At 40.6% G+C, this 19,463-nt stretch overlaps 1 protein-coding gene across 13 annotated transcripts in view; it reads right to left on the bottom strand.

Moving 5' to 3' along the window:
- Nucleotides 1–19,463, bottom strand: part of TMEM219 (transmembrane protein 219) — a 49,433-nt gene that overhangs the window by 28,248 nt on the left and 1,722 nt on the right. For 5 of the 13 annotated variants that reach the window (XM_081553160.1, XM_081553164.1, XM_081553158.1 and 2 more), the window contains exon 2: nt 18,968–19,143. In XM_081553160.1, coding sequence (XP_081409286.1) covers nt 18,968–18,978 — 11 coding nt within the window. In that variant the 5' untranslated portion in view covers nt 18,979–19,143. Of the gene's footprint in view, nt 1–1,766; nt 2,101–18,967; nt 19,144–19,463 lie in introns of those variants that run through there. The other 8 variants (XM_081553155.1, XM_081553161.1, XM_081553171.1 and 5 more) reach the window with 3 other exon arrangements.

The raw sequence follows: 19,463 nt of genomic DNA, 5'->3' as shown, positions 1-19,463 counted from the left end.
AAAAAAAAAAGAGAGAAAGACAGTAAATTGTCTAGGAGGGGACACAGGGCCAGTATAACTACTTTAGGGAGGTAGGTGGCAATAGTAATTTTGCTTTGTCCTAAAACGGAATTTGTTACTAATGTAATTTGAAAACAACTTCTTTTTCATCTGTGGCTTCAGTTATCATCTATACACTGATGATTCAAACATCCCTACCTCTAAACCATATGCTGAAGTCAAGTTTAATGTTCCTATTTTCATATTTTTACTATGAAGCTCCATTCATTCAACATACATTTGTTGGGTGCCCACTGTGTGCTATGGACTGTTCTAAGTGCTGGGGATCCAATAGTGAATATACCAAACAGATCTTTAGCCTAAAGAATTTATATACTTGTTTACACTTGGTGTGGTACAGGCACCTAACTCAGTATGTTCAAAAACTGAACTCATGGAGTGACATCAGTGAAAAGGATGGAGTTAGTACCTCCAGTAGCTTGTACGGCCCCAGAATTAAAAAAAAAAAAAAAAAAAAAAAAACAGCAAAAACTGTCAGAATGAACATGACAGAGTTCCGGGAGATATTCTGGACAGGTATTTCATGTTCAGTGATGCTGAGCAGAACCTTAGTTCCATCTAAATAAATATGTGAATTTAAAGTTAGGTTCTCCAGACAGAGGACAAATATTGTGTGATATTGCTTCTATGTGGAATCTAAGAAAATGGTACAAATGAACTTATTTACAAAACAGTAACAGAGTCACAGATGTAGAAAACAAGCCTATGGTTACCAGGGGAAATGGGAGGGATAAACTGGGAGATTGAGATTGACATATACACATAACTATATAAAAAACAGATAATAAGGACCAGGGAACAATACAGCACAGGGAACAATACTCTGTAATAGCCTATATGGAAAAAGAATCTAAAAAAAGTGGATATATATGTTTGTATTAGGTTCACTTTGCTGTACACCTGAAACTAATGCAACATTATAAATCAACTATACTCCAAAAAATTTTTTTAAAACTGCTCTTACTACCTTTCCTTAATATATACTCCTTTTACTGCATCTTCATCTCAGGTGACAGGATCACCATCCACCCAATCTCCCAAGTAAGAAACCTCTGAGTCAGCCTTGACTCCACCCTCTTCCCTTATCCCACACATTCCATCCATCATCAAAATTATCTCTGGTACCCTTCCCCTCCTCTCCATGCCTACTGCCTTTGATTGTTTCAGATTCTCATTCTCTCTCATCAGGACCAACGCAGCTATCTCCTAACCCTTTTCACTGCCTCCAGTTTCTCCTCCCGTCAATCCATCATGCATGTTACCTACTCAATTAGCTTTCTAAAAGAGCAATCACAAGATTCTGCTGCCCTCCTTAAGACCTCTGCTGGACTTCCCTGGTGGTCCAGTGGTTAGGACTCCACTCTTCCAATGCAGGGGGCATGGGTTTGATCCCTGGTTGGGGAACTAAGATCCCACATGCCTATACAGCTCGGCCAAAAAATAAACAACATTTAAGAAAGCTAAATAAAATAAATAAAAATAAAAATGACCTCTACTGGCTCCAGGAGAAAGTTCCATCTCCTGGGACATAATTCACAACTTAGTCTCAACCACGCAGCATCATCTTTCCATTTTTAAATCCAGCCACAAAAATATCTCACGATTCTAGCTATTCCACACCACCATTTTTTTTGGCTAGGATTATACTTCTCATGGAACTCAGTTACTTACTTCTACCTTATACATATTTTGTCTTTAAGACTAACCTCAAAGGTCACAGCCACTGTGATGTTTTTCCTCCACTCTCAGAACTATGCCTCCACCCACATCATGCTTCTACAACACTCCTTATACTACAATACAGAGCACCCTGCATTTTACCTTTTTGTGAAGAAAATCTATCTCCTTTGGAATGTGAATTCCTGAAAGGCAGAGAATGTGTCACACTCTCCTCATCTCTATAACCTCAACACTCAGCACGGTACCTGGCACATGGGAATCTCAAAATGTTGGTGAGTTCCCTCTTCCCTTCCCCTCAGCAACTGTTCTAAATCTCTGCCACTCTCCTCAAATCCTTTTCCCAACTTCTCAGTTCAGTCTATCTGAACTGTCAGCAGATGACCTCACAAGAGAGCGGCCATCACTTTGTTGCTCTTCAGTTGCTAAGTCATGTCCAACTCTTTGTGACCCCATACACTGCAGCATGCCATGCTTTCCTGTCCTTCACTATCTCCCGGAGCTTACTCAAACTCATGTCCATTGAGTCAGTGATGCCATCCAACCATCTCATCCTCTGTCGTCCCCTTCTCCTCCTGCCTGCAATCTTTCCTAGCATCAGGGTCTTTTCTTATGAGTCAGCTCTTTGCATCAGGTGGCCAAAGTATTGGAGCTTCGGCTTCAGCATCAGTCCTTCTAATGAATATCCAGGATTGATTTCCTTTAGGGTTGACTGGTTTGATCTCCTTGCTGTCCAAGGGACTCTCAAGAGTCTTCTCCAACATCACAGTTCAAAGGCATCAATTCTTCAATGCTCAGCCTTCTTTATGGTCCAACTCTCACATCCATACATGACTACCGAAAAACTATATGGACCTTTGTCGGGAAAGTAATGTCTCTGCTTTTTAATATGCTGTCTAGGTTTATGATAGATGTTCTTCTAAGGAACAAGTGTCTTTTAATTTCATGGCTGCACTCACCATCTGCAGTGATTTTGAAGCCCAAGAAAATAAAGGCTGTCACTGCTTCCATTGATTCCCCATCTATTTGCCATGAAGTGATGGGACTGGATGCTGTCATCTTCATTTTTTGAATGTTGAGTTTTAAGTCAGTTTTTTCACTCTCTTCTTTTACTTTCATCAAGAGGCTCTTTAATTCCTCTTTGCTTTCTGCCATAAAGGCAGTGTCATCTGCATATCCGAGGTTCATTTGCATATCCGAGGTTCATCTGCATATCCGAGGTTATTGATATTTCTCTCAGCAATTGTAATTCCAACTTGTGCTTCATCCAGCTCAGCATTTCACATGATATACTCTGCATATAAGTTAAATAAGCAAGGTGACAATATACAGCCTTGATGTACTCCTTCCCCAATTTTAAACCAGTTGGTTGTCCCATGTCCAGTTCTATCTGTTGTTTCTTGACCTGAATATAGGTTCCTCAGGAGGCAGGTAAAGTGGTCTGGTATCCCCATCTCTTTAAGAATTTTCCACAGTTTGTCGTGATCCACACAATCAAAGGCTTTATTGTAGTCATTGAAGCAGTGGATGTTTTTCTGGAATTCTCTTGCTTTTTCTATGACCCAACAGATGTTGGCAATTTGATCTCTGGTTCCTCTGCCTTTTCTAAATCCAGTTTGAACATCTGGAAGTTCTTGGTTCACATACTGTTGAAGCCTAGCTTGGAGAATTTTGAGCATTACTTTGCTAGCGTATGAGATGAGTGCAACTGTGCCATAGTTTGTACATTCTTTGGCATTGCCTTTCTTTGGGACTGGAGTGAAAACTGACCTTTTCCAGTCCTGGGGCCAGTGCTGAGTTTTCCAAATTTGCTGGCGTATTGAGTGCAGCACTTTACAGCATCATCTTTTAGGATTTGAAAATAGCTCAACTGGAATTCCATCACCTCCACTAGCTTTGTTTGTAGTGATGCTTCCTAAGGCCCATTTGACTTCACACTCCAGGATGTCTGGCTCTAGGTGAGTGATCACACCATCATGGTTATCTGGGTCATTACAATCTTTTTTATTTTGTATAATTCTTCTGTGTATTCATGCCACCTCTTCTTAATATCTTCTGCTTTTGTTAGGTCCATACTGTTTCTGTCCTTTATTGTGTCCATCTTTGCATGAAATATTCCCTTGGTATTCCTAATTTTCTTGAGGAGATCCATACATGACTACTGGAAAAACTATAGCTTTGACTATACGGACCTTTGTTGGCAAAGTGATGTCTCTGTTTTTTAAAACGCTGTCTAGGTTTGTCATAGCTTTTCTTCAAGGAGCAAGTGTGTTTTAATTTCATGGCTGCAGTCACCGTCTACAGTGATTTTCGAGCCCAAGAAAATAAAGTCTGTCACTGTTTCCATTTTCCCCCCATCTATTTGCCAAGAAGTGATGGGACCGGATGCCATGATCTTAGTTTTTTGAATGTTGAGTTTTAAGCCAATTTTTTTTACTCTCCTCTTTCATTCTCATCAAGAGGCTCGTTAGTCGCTCTTCACTTTATGCCATTAGAGTGGTCATCACTAATGACATCTTTTATCATCTACCCTTGCCACATACCCTACATACCCTGCATACCAATCTATGCTTTCCTCCTTGCCTTGGCTCACAGAGGAAGATGTGTCCCTTGTCCACCCAAGACCAGTGCCATCACTGTGCTCCAGATCTCTCATCTCCTCAGGGCTTCTTCAATCATCCTTCTCTCCTTTTCCACCCATATTCATTCAACAAATATTTACAGAGCAACACTGTATCTGGATGCTGGGATTATAATGACAAATGAGTTAGATAATGCTCCAGACCTCACAAAGCTTCCACTGTAGTGAGAAAGATAGACAAAAAAAACTGAAATGGATGTAAAGGAAATGCATAGGAAGATAAGGGAATAAGATAAAGGTCACTTTATTTTTGTTTTGTTTTTTGATATTTTTTCCCAGGAAACATGATTTGTTGTTGTTGTTTAGTTTCTAAGTTGTGTCCAGCTCTTTTGCGACCCCATGGACTGTATCCCGCCAAGCTTCTCTGTCTATGGGATTTCCCAGGCAAGAATACTGGAGTGGGTTGCCATTTCCTTCTCCAAGGGATCTTCCCAACCCAGGGATTGAAACTGTGTCTCCTGCATTGGCAGCTGGATTCTTTACCACTGAGTCACCAGGTCTCTTTAAATAAGGAAGTCAAGGACTTCCCTGGTGGCCCAGTGGCGAAGACTCTGTGCTCCCAATGCAGGGGACTGGGGTTTGATCCCTGGTCAGGGAACTAAATCCCACATGCCCAATGAAGAGTTGGCATGCCGCAACAAAGATCAAAGATCCTGTGTACCACAACTAAGACCTTGTGTAGCCAAATATTAAATAAATTCATAAGGAGGATAGAGGGAAAAAAAACTTTTATTGTGGAGGTGACATTTGAGCTGATGCCTCAAGGATGTGGATGTGAATGAATTTTCTGTGTGAAATTCTAGGGGATGAGAAGTCCAGGTAGAAGGAACAGTGGTATGAGGATCCAGAGAGAAAGAGACAAGCCAAGGTTGTCTCGGTGACCTATAAGGCCCTCCAAGCTCCAGGTCCTGCATCATTTCTCTGACCTCATTTCCTACTGCCTTTCCCCTCCCTCAGTCCACCGACCTCCTTGCTGCTTTTCAATTATGTCCTGTGTACTCTCACCCCAGAGCCTTTGTTCTGGCTGTTCTCACTGTCTTCAAAGTTTTCCTTAGATATCCGCCTGGCTATCTTGCTCATTTCCTTCAAGTCCTTGCTCAAAAGTCACCTCCTTTACAAGGCCTACCCAACTACCCTACTTAAAATTCCTATTCACATCCCCTCTGCCACAGACCCTCCCGATCCCCTGATCCTATTTTGCTTTTTCTTTCCTTTCTTTTGGCTGCACTGGGTCTTCATCGCAGCACACAGACTCTGTAGTTGTGGCACACAGGCTTAGTTGTTTCATGGCATGTGGGATCTTAGTTCCCCCACCAGGGATCAAACACACATCCCCTGCATTGGAAGGTGGATTCTTAACCTCTGGACCACCAGGAAAGTTCCGCTTTTTATTTTTCTATAGTGCCTATCACCTTGTAACATACTACATAATTTACTTATTCATTAAGTCTACTGTTTATTGACTACCCCCTCACTAGACCATAAACTTCACAAGGGCAGGAATCTTTTGTTTGGTCACTAGTTCTTCACAAAGTATTTCCCAGCTGTGAACAAGCCCCACTTTCCCCCAAATTAATTCCCCTTTCTTTGGGCTACCTTTGTATCTTGTACCATTGTTGGATTTTCCAGATAATATTGTCGTTTGTATGTCTAGATTATGAGGGCAAAGTTTGAGACCCATCTGATATATTTCTACATTCTTGTAGAACTATTATTCTTGCCATCTCAGGGCCTGACAATAGTATACATGTATTATTTTGATAAATAAACTAGTAAAGCCACACCAAGATCAAAAGTGTGGAAATACTCTGTTGGTGACCATGTGGGAAACAGGCCTGCCCACAGTGTTGATAGGAGTGTAAACTGACTGACTTACGCTCCCTGCAGGACGAAGTGAAAATATCTATCAAGTTAAACATTTACTTTCAGAAATTCTGCTTTTAAGAATGTATCTGTCAGGGCTTCTCCTCTGGTGGTCTAGTGGTTGAGAATCCACCTGCCAATGCAGGGGACATGGGTTCGATCCCTGGTGTGGGAACATCCCACATGCCAAGGGGCGACTGAGCCCCTGCGCCAGAGCTACTGAAACCTGCACAGTGAGAAGCCTGCACACCACAACGATGAGTAGCCTCTGCTCGACTGCAATCAGAGAAAGCTCGTGCACAGCAGCGAAGACCCAGTGCAGCCATAAATAAATAAATAAAATTTTAAAAAAGAATGCATCTATCATATTTACTCATTCAAGTATTCCAATAGACAGAGATATTCACTGAGACACAGTTTATGATAAATATATACATATGTATATATATAAAACATAACTGTACCACCAGTAGGGCCTTATACAAATTACAGTATATCCATAATAGAATCACTCTGTGGCTGCTATGTAGGATGAGACATATCTGTATGTACAAACATGGAACAAGCTCTGAGATGTATCAGATAGAAAGAATATAATGTAGGTAAACATGGAGTATGCCAATATGTGTATTTCACAAAAAGGAGAACACTAGATACACGTGCTTATATGTTCACAGAGTATTTTGGAAAGATAAACAAGAAACTCTGAACAGTGGCTGCCTCTAGAGAGGAGGACTGGAGTATCAGAGGTCAAGGTGAGGGGAACACTTATTTTACACTGTATACTCCGTTAGTTTGAATTTTTTATCATGTATATTACATTTCCAATAATAATTTAAAAATTTTTAATGATAAAGTAAGACTCAAAATTGCATATTAGGAAAGGATGGAGAAGGATTCAACCCTCTACTGTGCCTTAGGTGATTGACAGAAAAGTGTCACCTTTTTTAGGAGTTTCTGTCTTCAGTCTCTCTCTCAATGAGAAAGGGAAAAGGAGTGGGACTGGAGACTTGGATTAGGAACTTGATCTTGCCACTGAGCCACTCCTGGAAAGATGGTGGCCATGGCCCACTGGACCATAAGATCCATATGTAGATCCATATATTATAGATCCATATATATAGATCCACATATTATGTGAGAGGCCGTCAGAGTTTCCCTAGGGTGGCTATATTCAGAATGGGGATACTAAGTAGTCAGTTTCTTCTACAACAAGGCCCAGCCTGATATTATGAGCATGGGAAGACTGTCTTGACCTCAAAAATCAGCACTGGCCAGGGAAGTCTGGGCTGCCAAGGGGTTGCAGCGGGCTCCCTTCCTAGGGAAACTGTCCTGTCATGCAGGGAGACTGAGACAGAAACCATGGCCCATGAAGCAGAGGAAAAGGAAGAGGCTGGGGTTTGGTGAGCTTAAGCGTTCCCCAGAGTTCACCTCAGGCAGTGAAAGGTGGGAAAGCTCCCTCGGCTTTTGGAGAACAAAGTGAAGGACATACGACGTGGGAAATGGCAAGCATACAGAAAGGGAAGTGAGTGAGCCACGTTAAAAAAACACATTACTCAACTGTTCTGTTCCTTTCCATCTTCACAAGCCAGAGCAGATATCATAGAATTGAGTCCCTTGTTCCTATGAGTCCAGGGCTGGAAGAGTCCTTAAAGATATTTTAAGCAAGGTCCTCAGTGATGCTAGAATCCTTCTATGCTCTAGACTCCATTCATACACTCACAGAACTAGCAATGCCTCAGAGACCATAGGACCTGGTATACAAGACTCTTCTCCTGCTTTCTCCTCAGGAGAAGCAGGCCTGGAAGGATCTTTCCCCACAACCTTTCTCTGCCTGGCCCAAGTTCCAGCTCCCAGTAAGAAGCCCATACCTGAAAGAGCTCCACTTTCTTCCTCTCCAGAGCCAGCTTAAAGTCAGGAGGAGGCACAATGCTGAGAAGCCCAGAAAGTTCACCAGATTCCTCTGTGATCAGGTCAACTTCATTAAAATGAACTATGTTCCCCGAGGATTTGATCGTGGAGGTGTTGTTGTTTGCTGTATCACAGTTCCTATGGCTACAGGCTCACAGTGAAAATGGAACAGGTATACATCAGCATCTTCCTGTAAAACTGGGATCTGACCTCCTTTATAGTCAAACATGCAGCAGGCCACTGTGCAAATGGCACAGCATGAATAGAATCAAGAGAGTCCTGAATGACTTAAGTGGAAAAGAACAGTACATGAAATGACCCATGTGAAAGGATGTGTTCTATCCTTGGTTCAGTTTGCATCCTGCATAACTGTTCACCATTCATCTTCCGTACCCAGAAGGGAGATCATCCAACTGAAAGCGTTGCACACTGGCAGCCCCCAGGCCAAATAAAACCCATAAGCCTACCTGCTATGAGTTCAGAATGTTTAAAATTTGTTTTGAGTCAACTTTTAAAAAATCCGTATCTTTTCAGTGAAAAAAAAAAAATCCAATTTTCAGTGTCAATGCCCTCCTGTCAAAGGCTCTCAAGAACAAACCTATAACTGAACAAAGTTGGGTTTATTGACTCATTGCAGAGGGAGACCACACAATATGTGAAACTGTAAGACATCTCAGTAAGAGATGCTGTAAACGACTTATTGTAGGACTTGAACTTGTGTTAGGTTTCTGGGGAGGATTCAAGGAAATGGGCTCTGATTTAAATGCTATGAAGAAGTGGGGAATAGTTCTATGATTGGTATCTTAACACTTTTAATCTAAATGATGGGAAGACTAAAGCTATCACTGATAAAGGAAAAGTAATTTCTATTAGGCAGGATGTGGGTATTGGGTCATTTCTGTTGTTTGGATAATGTTTTTGCTTTTTGTTTGTTTATTATTTATTTATTTGGCTGTGCTGTGTCTTAGTTGCGGCATGGGGGATCTTTTAAGTTGCAGCATGCGAACTCTCAGTTGTGGCATTTGGGATCTAGTTCCCTGACCAGGGATTGAAACCAGGCCCCCTTGCATTGGAATTTCAGAGTCTTACTGACTGGACCACCAGTGAAGTCCCTATTCTTATTTTTCACTGTGTTCAGATATAATGACATGGTGGTCTTGTTTTTGTTTTGATCCATCTATGATACCGGTATTCTGTAAAATCATTTACATTTATCAAGAGAAAACAACATCTAGCTGTGAGTTCATACTGGCTCCTATCAACACCAAGGTGGAGATGATAGTGCCAGCCAGCTCCAAGCTGTCAGAGGATGCTTTCTCTTTCTGTCTCCCTCTTGGCCAAAGGCAGATGGAGTCATGCCTCAGGATGGTAGCTTACCACCCAGTTTTTCACTATTGCAAAGATTTTGTTCATCAGGAGACTGTCAAGAGAAGATCTATAGTTAGACTGAGGTTAGTCTTTCCTTCTCCTTTTGTTGCAGAATGAGTTCTCAAAACCTCTGATACAATGATATACAGCAGCATTTAAAACTGTGACCAGGACTTCCCAGGTGGTACAGTGGATAAGAATCAGCCTGCCAATGAAGGAGACACGGGTTCGATCCCTAGTCCGGGAAGATTCCACATGGTGAGTAACTAAGCCTGTGCACCACAACTACTGAGCCCAAGTTCTAAGGCCCATGAGCTGCAAATACTGAGCAGGTGTGCCGCAGTAGACTTTAGTTACTGCGTGCCTAAAGCTTGTGCCCCACAACAAGAGAAACCACTGCAATAAGGAGCCTGCACACCGCAAGAAGAACAGCCCCCACTATTAGTAGTTCCAAAGTCCAGCTTGTCTTTTTTTAGCAATTCAAGTTATTTATTTTTTTAGCATAGTCACAGGCTGCTCAACTTGTGTGTGTGTGTTAGTTGCTCAGTCGTGTCCGACTCTTTGTGACCCCGTGGACTGTAGCCCACCAGGCTCCTTTGTCCATGGGATTCTCCAGGCAAGAATACTGGAGTGGGTTGCCATTTCCTGCTCAACTTGAACTGTATTTATACAGGTGCTGCAAGCTGTGTTTGCCAAAACATGAATTTCCCTTTGGTTAATGAATTTAAATGTAAATTGGTTGTTGGGCTTCTAAGTAGCAGTTGTCATTTACGATGTTTGCTAAGGTTAGAGACAAGATCTGGATCACCTTTTCCAATAGTATTACCCCTCTCTGACAAGTATAGCTCATACAGCATGCATGATAATGGAGTAGGTTATCCCTCCTGGCAGTTTTCTTGAATAGCCCATTCTTAAACAGTCTGCCTCATTTTGGAGATTTCTGGAGAAGTGATAGTTTAAAATACTTTAAAGGCTCTTAACAATTACCCTGACTACACAGGATAAGTTAGTGTGCAGCAGGCAGGTAAAAACCTGTTGCCTGCATGAGAAGTTAAAGCCAGGACTTCCCTGGTGGTCCAGTGGCTAGGACTCCGCCCTCCCAATGTAGGGGTCCCAGGTTCAATCCCTGGTCAGAAAACTAGATCCTACATGCTGCAACTAAGAGTTTGCATGCTGCAACTAAGACCTGACACATCAAAAAAGAAAAAAACACTGGACCCTACTGAGGCATCGATTATGGTTAGGAGTACCCAATTTGGGGATCCTTGAGGTAGACAGACTCTTTGAGTGGATTACATGGTGCTTTCAAGGTAAGTTGGAGTGTCTTAGAAGAGAATAGCAAGGATAGCCCCAATCTTAGTTCCTATTCCTGATGACCTAGATTTTATAAGGGAGAATCCCTTGGACAGAGAAGCCTGGTGGGCTACAGTCCATAGGGTGGAAAAGAGTCAGACACGACTGAAGTGCCTGAGCACCAGCACGAGCATAATGACCTCAGCAGAAGCGTTTCATTCAAGTTCAAGTTTGGTTAAGACCGAACTTTGGAATTAATTATGTGAGAAAAACTTAAGACCAGAAGGGACTTGTTTTAAGTATCTACATTGTGTGTTAGAAGTTATTACATTTTTGGTCAACAGGATTAGATGGGGAGGCAACAGTTCCAGGAATGAGGTCAATTCAGAGCAATACGTACAGTCTGAAAAATATGCACCAAACTATTGTTTTTCCTTAAGCAGCAAAAGGAGACCAAAAGAGTCAAAAGTAACAAGATGAAGATAGGGAAGACATATTAAGAAAACTTTTAGGGCACCTCCCTAGTGATCCAGTGGCTAAGAATCTGCCTTGCAAAACAGGGGACATGGGTTGATCCCTGCTTGAGGAACTAAGATCCCACATGCCAAGGAACAACTAAGCCCTTGTGCCACAACTAGAGAGTCTATGTGCCAAAATGAAAGATCTTGTATGACGAAATTAAGACCTGATGCAGCAGATAAAATATTTAAATTAAAAAAGAAAACAGTTAGTCAAAGAGGATGTTAAAGACAACAGGCAAGATTACCAGGAGAACAAAAGATAAGGGAAAGGGTACTGAAGCATCAAAAAATTCATCTTGTTCTGCAGAATCTGTTCATTATATGCAATTATCATCTTGTCCTTTAATCTTGGACAGAAGCTGCCCACAGTCTTCTGTAAAAGACTGTAAAAGTAGCTTCTAGAAAATGTCTAAGAATGCTCAGTTTGAGGTCTCCCAATGGACTAGAGGCTCAGTAACCTGGAAAAAGCAATGTATGTCTTTTTACTTAGGAAATATGAGCCGAAAGATCAGCAACATGGAGTTTTACTGTTGTGTCAGTTATCTGTTAAAGATCCTTTGTGTAGAGTCTCAAGGGCAGTTTTTTTCTGATTCTTTTCCAGAAGACCAAATCTCCAGTTTTCAGATCATGCAGAGCTGCTTAGGTGGGTGTTTTGGAAATGCAGTTTATATCTGTTGGTGATAAATATGGAAGTATTATATGAACCATATAAATTTATAATGGGGTCAGTCGAAGATTGGAAGTGATTCTCAAATGCATGAGGGAGTTAACTCAGAAGGAGATAACCTGTGGGTCCTGAGGAGAGAGAACTGATCTTATTGTTAAGGGTAATGGCAAAATTTTTGGTTTCTGCAAGTTTTTTTAAGACCTATTTTTCATTTATTTTATATTTTTGGGGCTGCACTGGGTCTTCATTGTGGCGTGTGGGCTCTTCATGGTGGCATATGGGCTTTCTATAGTTGTGGCATGCAAGCTTCTCTTGTTATGGCACACTGGTTTGGTTGCCCCGTGGCATGTGGGATCTTAGTTCCCTGATTAGGGATAAGACCCACATCCTCTGCATGGGAAGGTGGATTCTTAACCACTGGACCACCAGGGAAGTCCTTTTCTGCAAGTTTTAAAATTTTTTATTTATTTGTTTTTGACTGCCCTGGCTCTTCATTGTTGCGTGCCGGCTTTCTCTAGTTGCAGAGAGTAGAGGGTACTGTCTAGTTGCAGTGCACAGGCTTCTCATTGCAGTGGCTTCTCTTATTGCAGACCACAGGCTCTAGAGCATGCGGGCTCAGTAGCTGTGGTGCACAGGCTTAGTTGCTCCACAACATGTGGAATCTTCCTGGACCAGGGATCAAACCTGTGTCCCCAGCATTAACAGGTGGATTCTTAGCCACTGGACAACCAGGGAAGTCCCTTTCTACAAGTTTTTTTCATTCTTTTAGTTCTATTTTTGCTGAAGATAGTGGATGACATGAACAGTGTGCTTTCCAAGTAAAAGGTAAAGCTATACAGATTTTTTAAAAAATGATGGTATGGGAAAGATAAATTGAAACGTCTTTGTTACTGGAGAGATAAATTGAGACTTCTTTCCCCAACGTTGGGAATTTAAAAATCAAGCGATTCCCCCCCCACCAATATATCCATAACTCTCCAGTAGGAAAAAGTCTCAATCTACCCTAAGAATAAAGAAGAATATCTAAAATGTATTCATAGTTCATATGGAGGTATTCAAAAGGCCTCAAGGCCTTGGTTCTTGTCCATGTTCCACCTTTGTGGACTTGCCAGGAATATGTCACTGGCTGGTAAGACGTGCATTGAAAAACCCTCAACAATACCCTTAAAATTACATCCACCTATATTGGTTCAATGTTGTCAACTTGTCTCTGCTATTTGGGCAATATCAAGACACATTCTTGGGACTTCCCTGATGGTCCAGTGGTTAAGAATCTGCCTTACAATGCAGGAGATGTAGATTTGATCCCTGGTCAGGAAACTAAGATCCCACATGCCATTGAGCAACTGTGCCTGTGTGCAGCAACTAAAGATCCCACATGCCACAACTAAGACTCAACACAGCCAAATAAATTAAAAAAAAAAAAAGAAAGAGAAAAAAAGGAGCATTTTTGCTATACTCCATTTTTACTATGTCTTATTGTTCAGTCGCTACGTAATATTTGACTCTGAGACCCCATGGACTGCAGCATGCCAGGCTTCCCTGTCCTTCACTATCTCCCAGAGTTTGGTCAAACTCAGGTCCATTGAGTCAGTGATGGCATCCAACCATCTCACTCCCAGTACAAATTAAAGCCACAAATAAATGGAAAGATATTTGTGCTCCTGGATTGGAAGAACTAATATTGTTAAAATGTCCATGCTATCCAAAGCAATCTAAAGATTCAATGAACCCTAATCAAAAATTCCACTGTCATTTTTCACAGAGATAGAACAAACCCTAAAATTTGTATGGGGGAATTCTCTGGTGGTCCAGTGATTAGGACTCCATGCTTCCAATGCAGGGGACATGGGTTCAACCCCTGGTTGGGGAAGTAAGATCATACATGCCAAGACAAAGCCAAAAATAAATAAATAAATTTTGTATGATACCACAAAAGATCCCAAATAGCCAAAGCAATCTTGAGAAAGAAGAACAAAGCTTGAGGCATCACAATTCCTGATTCCAAACTACATTACAAAGCTATAGTAATCAAAACAGTATGGTACTAAAGGAAAAAAGAGAGTGTATATTAAAAAAAGAGACTGTGTCCTAAAAGTCTTATCAAAAAAATGTTTTGTAATTATATGTGGTGACAGATGTTAATTAGATTTATTGTGATGATCATTTCACAATATATACAATACTGAATCATTTCATTTTACAACATAATGAAACTAATATAATGTTATATGTCAGTTAAACTTCAATTTAAAAATTAGGGGCAGACTTCTTTAGTGTTACAGTGGATAGGAATCCACCTGCCAATGCAGGGGACATGGGTTCAATCCCTGGTCTGAGAGGATTCCACGTGCCACAGAGCAACTAAGTCCCGTGCGCCACAACTACTGAGCCCACACTCTAGACCCCGAAAGTAGCAACTACTGAGCCCATATGCCATAGCTGCTAAAGCCTGCACATCTAGAGCCTGTGCTCCACAACAAGAGAAGCCACCACAATGAGAAGACCACACACCACGAAGAAGAGTAGCTCCTATTTGCCAGAATTAGAGAAAGCCTGAACACAGCAACGAAGACCCAGTGCAGCCAAAAATAAATTTCTAAATATTAATAAAATAAAAATAAAGAGTTAAACTTCCATTTGCTTTTTTAAAAAATTAGGGACAAAGAAAAAAACAGACACATAGATCAATAGAACAAAAAAGAGAGCTCAGAAATAAACCCATGTATATATGGTCAATTAATTTACAACAAAGGAGCCAAGAATATACAATGGGAATCGGATAGTCTTGTCAATAAATGGTGTTGGAAAAATTAGAGACTCATGTGCAAAAGAATGAAACTGAACTGCTCTCTTACACCACATACAAAAATGAACTCAAAATGAATTAAAGTCTTGAATGTAAGCCCTAAAACAATTAAAGTTCCAGAAGAAAACATAGAGGCAAGGTAAGTTCTTTGACATTAGTCTTGGCAATGATATTTTTGGTTTGATGCCAAAAACAAAGGCAACAAAAGCAAAAATAAACAAGTAGAACTACATAAAACTAAAAAGCTTCTGCATAGCAAAGGAAACCAACAAAATTAAAAGGCAACCTACGAAGTAGGAGAAAATATTTGCAGATCATATATCTGATAAGGGATTAACATCCAAAATATATAAAGAACTCATACAACTCAATAGCAAAAAAAAAAAAATCCAATTTAAAAATGGACTGAGAATCTGACTAGATAATTGTCCAGAGAAGACATACAAATGGCCAACAGGTGCATAAAAAGGCATGCAGTATCACTAATCATCAAGGAAATACAAATCAAAACCACCATGAAATATCACCTTACACCTGTTAGAATGGCTGTCATCAAAAAGACAACAGAGAAGTGTTGGAGAGGATGTGGAGAAAAGGAAAGCCTGTGCACTACTGGTGGGAATGTAACCTGGTGTAGCCAGTTTGGAAAACAGTATGGAAGTTCTTAAAAAAATTAAAAATAGAACTATCCTATGATCCAGCAATTCCACTTCTGGGTATACAGACAAAGGAAATGAAACCACAATGTCTAGAAGAGATATTTGCACCCTTATGTTCACTGCAGCATTAGTTAAAATCGTCATGACATGGAAACATCCTAAGTGTCCACTGAAAGATGAATGAATAAAGAAAATGTAATATTTATTTATGTATGTATTTATTTCAGCAATAAAGAAAAAAATCCTGTCATTCGTGACAACTTGAATGGACCTCGAGACTATTATGCTAACAGACATAGAAGTGAAAGTCACTCAGTTGTGTCCTACTCTTTGCAACTCCATGGACTATACAGTCCATGGAATTTTCCAGGCCAGAATACTAGAGTGGGTAGCCGTTCCCTTCTCCAGGGGATCTTCCCAATCCAGGGATCAAACACAGTCTCCCACATTGCAGGCAGTTTCTTTACCAGCTGAGCCACCAGGGTAGACAGAGAAAGACAAATATTGTATCACTTATATGTAGAATCTAAAAAATTCAAACAGAGAAACGGAGAACAGATTGGTGGCTGCCAGAGGCTGGAGGTAGGAGTTGGGGAAGTGAATGAAGGTGGTCGAAAACTATAAGATAAATAAGTTCTGGCAATAAAATGGACAGCATGGTGAGTATTTTTTAAAAGTTCAAAAGAAATCATACATGAAAACTTAAGATAATTTACTTATAAAATCAATATAAAAAGTAAAAAGGTTTAAATCATGAGAAAACTAACCCTTATCTTGTATAAATCAAAATATTGTGCTGGCATTATTTTACATAGCAAATTAAAATGTAAAAACACTGGATTATGCTAAAAGCTCCTTTCATCTTGGAATTCAGCCCATTTCTATCTTATCTGTAACGATACAAAACCTATTACATAAATATACTTTTTCAGTGCTCACAAAGGAAACATACATAGTTTAGCAATCCTTTCAGACATTTTTGATTAAAGTTGACCCTTGAACAATGTGGGAGTTAGGGAACTCAAGGAAATAACACTCCTTAAAACCCCACCCTCGAGGGCACAATTGACTCCCTCCTCAAACTTAGCTACTAATAGCCTTACTGATAACATAAACAGTTGATTAAAACATACTTTTTATGTTATATGTATTATATACTTACAATAAGCTAAGCTAGAGAAAATGCTATTAAGAAAGAGAAAATACACTTAAGATACTGATTGTATTTGTTGATACTGATACCATATGTTAACATGATGAATCATCTGTCAGTATCTACGTCAATACTGTCTTATAGTACACAAAACATTGTAGTTAGTAAATGTACTACTAATTTAACATTGTGTGTATTAGTCACTCAGTCGTGTCAGACTCTTTGGAACCCCATGGACTGTAGCCCACCAGGCTCCACTGTCCCTGGGATTTTCCAGGCAAGAATACTGGAGTGGATAGTCATTCCCTTCTCCAGGGGATCTTCCTGACCCACCCAGGGATCAAACCTGGGTTTCATGCATTGACGGGTGAGTTCTTTACCACTAGCACCACCTGGGAAGCCTGAGTACTACTAACACTGAACATCAAGAAGGAAAAGATAAGGAATTCTCTAGCGGTCTAGAGGTTACGGCTCCACGCTTCCACCACAGGGGGCATAGCTTCCATCCCTGGTCAGGAAACAAGATCCTGCGTGCTGTGCTGTGCATGGAAAAAAAATAGTGTGAAAAGAAACTCATGTTTATTTACAGATAAAGTGATTCATATATTGATAATGAAGAAGCAGCGATATGATCACCTTCTGGTAATCTTGTGTAAACATGCCATGAAGAGTCTGTAAATGTTTGTGTATACAAGTTTTGATAAGTTTTCGCTTTTTATAATAGATCTGTGTATATTTTATGGTTAACAAATGACAAAACACACTAGCGTCTATTTATATTTTATGCATTCGTAATATACCTAACTTTTTCTTAATTTTTTGATATTTTTAGGCTACACATTTTTTCAAATTATTACAAATTCCCCCTCCAATTTTTCCAATATATTCGGAGTTCAAACCCATATTGTTTGAAGGCCAACTGTACTTAACTGAATTGTGCACACTCAACAAAATGTTTTTTTGATTAAGCTTTAAACTTTTCTGAGAGAGAAAAATGGACAGGAAAAAATGAGAGAAAGCTACTTCAGACAAATATGAAACTATTACTATGGTAATAGTATATGAAACTATTACCAAAAAAAAAAAGCTAATCTGTATTCCCTCTGCAGGAAAAGATAAAATAGTTTAAGTCCAAAACAGAAACTGTTTAAATGCAAATCCCCCCCGCCCAGATTTTGACATATATTAATATATACACACAAAAGGAGTCATGTTCCACCTAATTTTAAAACATATCTTAGGTGCTTGACAATAGAGCTATATAATTTAAAAATCAGTATTTATCAATCTCCAAAGTACAGAAATGAAATATCACCTATGTTAAACAAAACAATCTCTTTTTGACAATCCCCTCATGAGGGTCTCTTCTCTTTTTGTTCTAAGGTACCTTTCAAATAAAGAATCTTCTTCTTGTCCCAAATTCCCCAAAATGGCCACTGCAATTCTAAATGGTCCCTAATGAAATTATGTCAGAAAGATAAGGATACAAGCTAATGTAGCTGTAAGAAAACATGAAGGAATCAGGAATTTGGCCAGTTTTAGTTGAGACAAGAGTTCATAAAACAGTGCTGTGCAAACTTGTATCTCCAGAACTTGGCCAAAGACCAATTGTCATTGATCAGAAGCCAGAGCAAATAACCTGATTCTGGGCAGAAGTGAAACAAAGCAGTTCTTAGGGACACACACAGAACTGAGGCAGAACTCCTTACAAAGGTTTGGAATGGCGACCTGAGGCAAAGTTTATTCAAAGCACCCTGGTTTGAGGGTCTAAAAGCCACAGTCCCCTGGGCTGGCTGAGTACCGGCTTATTGGGCCTTGGTTGATGAAGTGATTTGTCTAGTTAATTTGGATAGCAAATGACACTTCTGCATGCTACCTGACCCCTGAGTGGTTGGCATGCCCAACTTCTTAGAGGGACAAATGGTGTTCAGCCACTAGACACTGTGCAAGAAAGTCTTTGCAATGTTCTTAGACACCCAGGGCTGCATACCCATCTTGTTCCTATATGCTTCTCTGACAGACAAACAATATCCAACGGGGGGACCATTGGAACAGACAGATGTAGAAAGTCAGAAAATAAATTCCCCAAGGAAAAATAAAATCTGATTGGATAACCCCAAAACTGAAGAGGATCTCTTTTTGGCTGCACCAGGTCTTAGTTGTGACATACGGAATCATAGTTCCCTGACCATGGATAGAACCTGTACCGCCTGCATTGGCAGTGCAGAATCCTAACCACTGGACCACCAGGGAAGTCCCTGAAGAGGATCCTGTTCCAAGGAAAACAAACAAAATAATTCCCAAACTCAAGGGTCTCAACAGCACTCAGTTCAGCAAGAACTTACCTCCCAGCCATGGGCAGGATGGCACCTCAAACAGTTAGAGACACAAGGGGTCTCAGATGTGCACATTATTACTAGAGTCAAGGATCCCAGTCCAGGTTACTGAGGGCTTCAGGTGAATCGCCATGGAGCCTCCATTTCTGATAATGCCCTCCAGGCAAAGACCACCAGGAACACACCTGTAGTTGAACAAGGGAGGCTGCTTATCATGGGGAACCCATGCTGGGCATCTCGGCAAGTGCATAATAAAAATGGTTCATTACAGGATCGGGCTTCCCTGGTAGCTCAGATCATAAAGAATCTGCCTGCAATGCGGGAGACCTGGGTTCGATTCCTGGGTTGGGAAGATCCCCTGGAGAAGGGAATGGCTACCCACTCCAGTATTCTTGCCTGGAGAATTCCATGGACAGAGGAGCCTGGCAGGCTACAGTCCCTGGGGTCACAAAGAGTTGGGTACAACCGAGCGACTTTCACTCACTTGGTATTTCAGGATTGAAAC

The sequence above is a fragment of the Giraffa tippelskirchi genome, chromosome 13 (assembly GCF_054371585.1).
Source record: "Giraffa tippelskirchi isolate mGirTip1 chromosome 13, T2T-mGirTip1v1.2.pri, whole genome shotgun sequence".
Lineage (NCBI taxonomy): Eukaryota > Metazoa > Chordata > Mammalia > Artiodactyla > Giraffidae > Giraffa > Giraffa tippelskirchi.
Note: the sequence above shows the minus strand (reverse complement) of the source record. Positions and strands in the feature narration are given on the sequence as shown.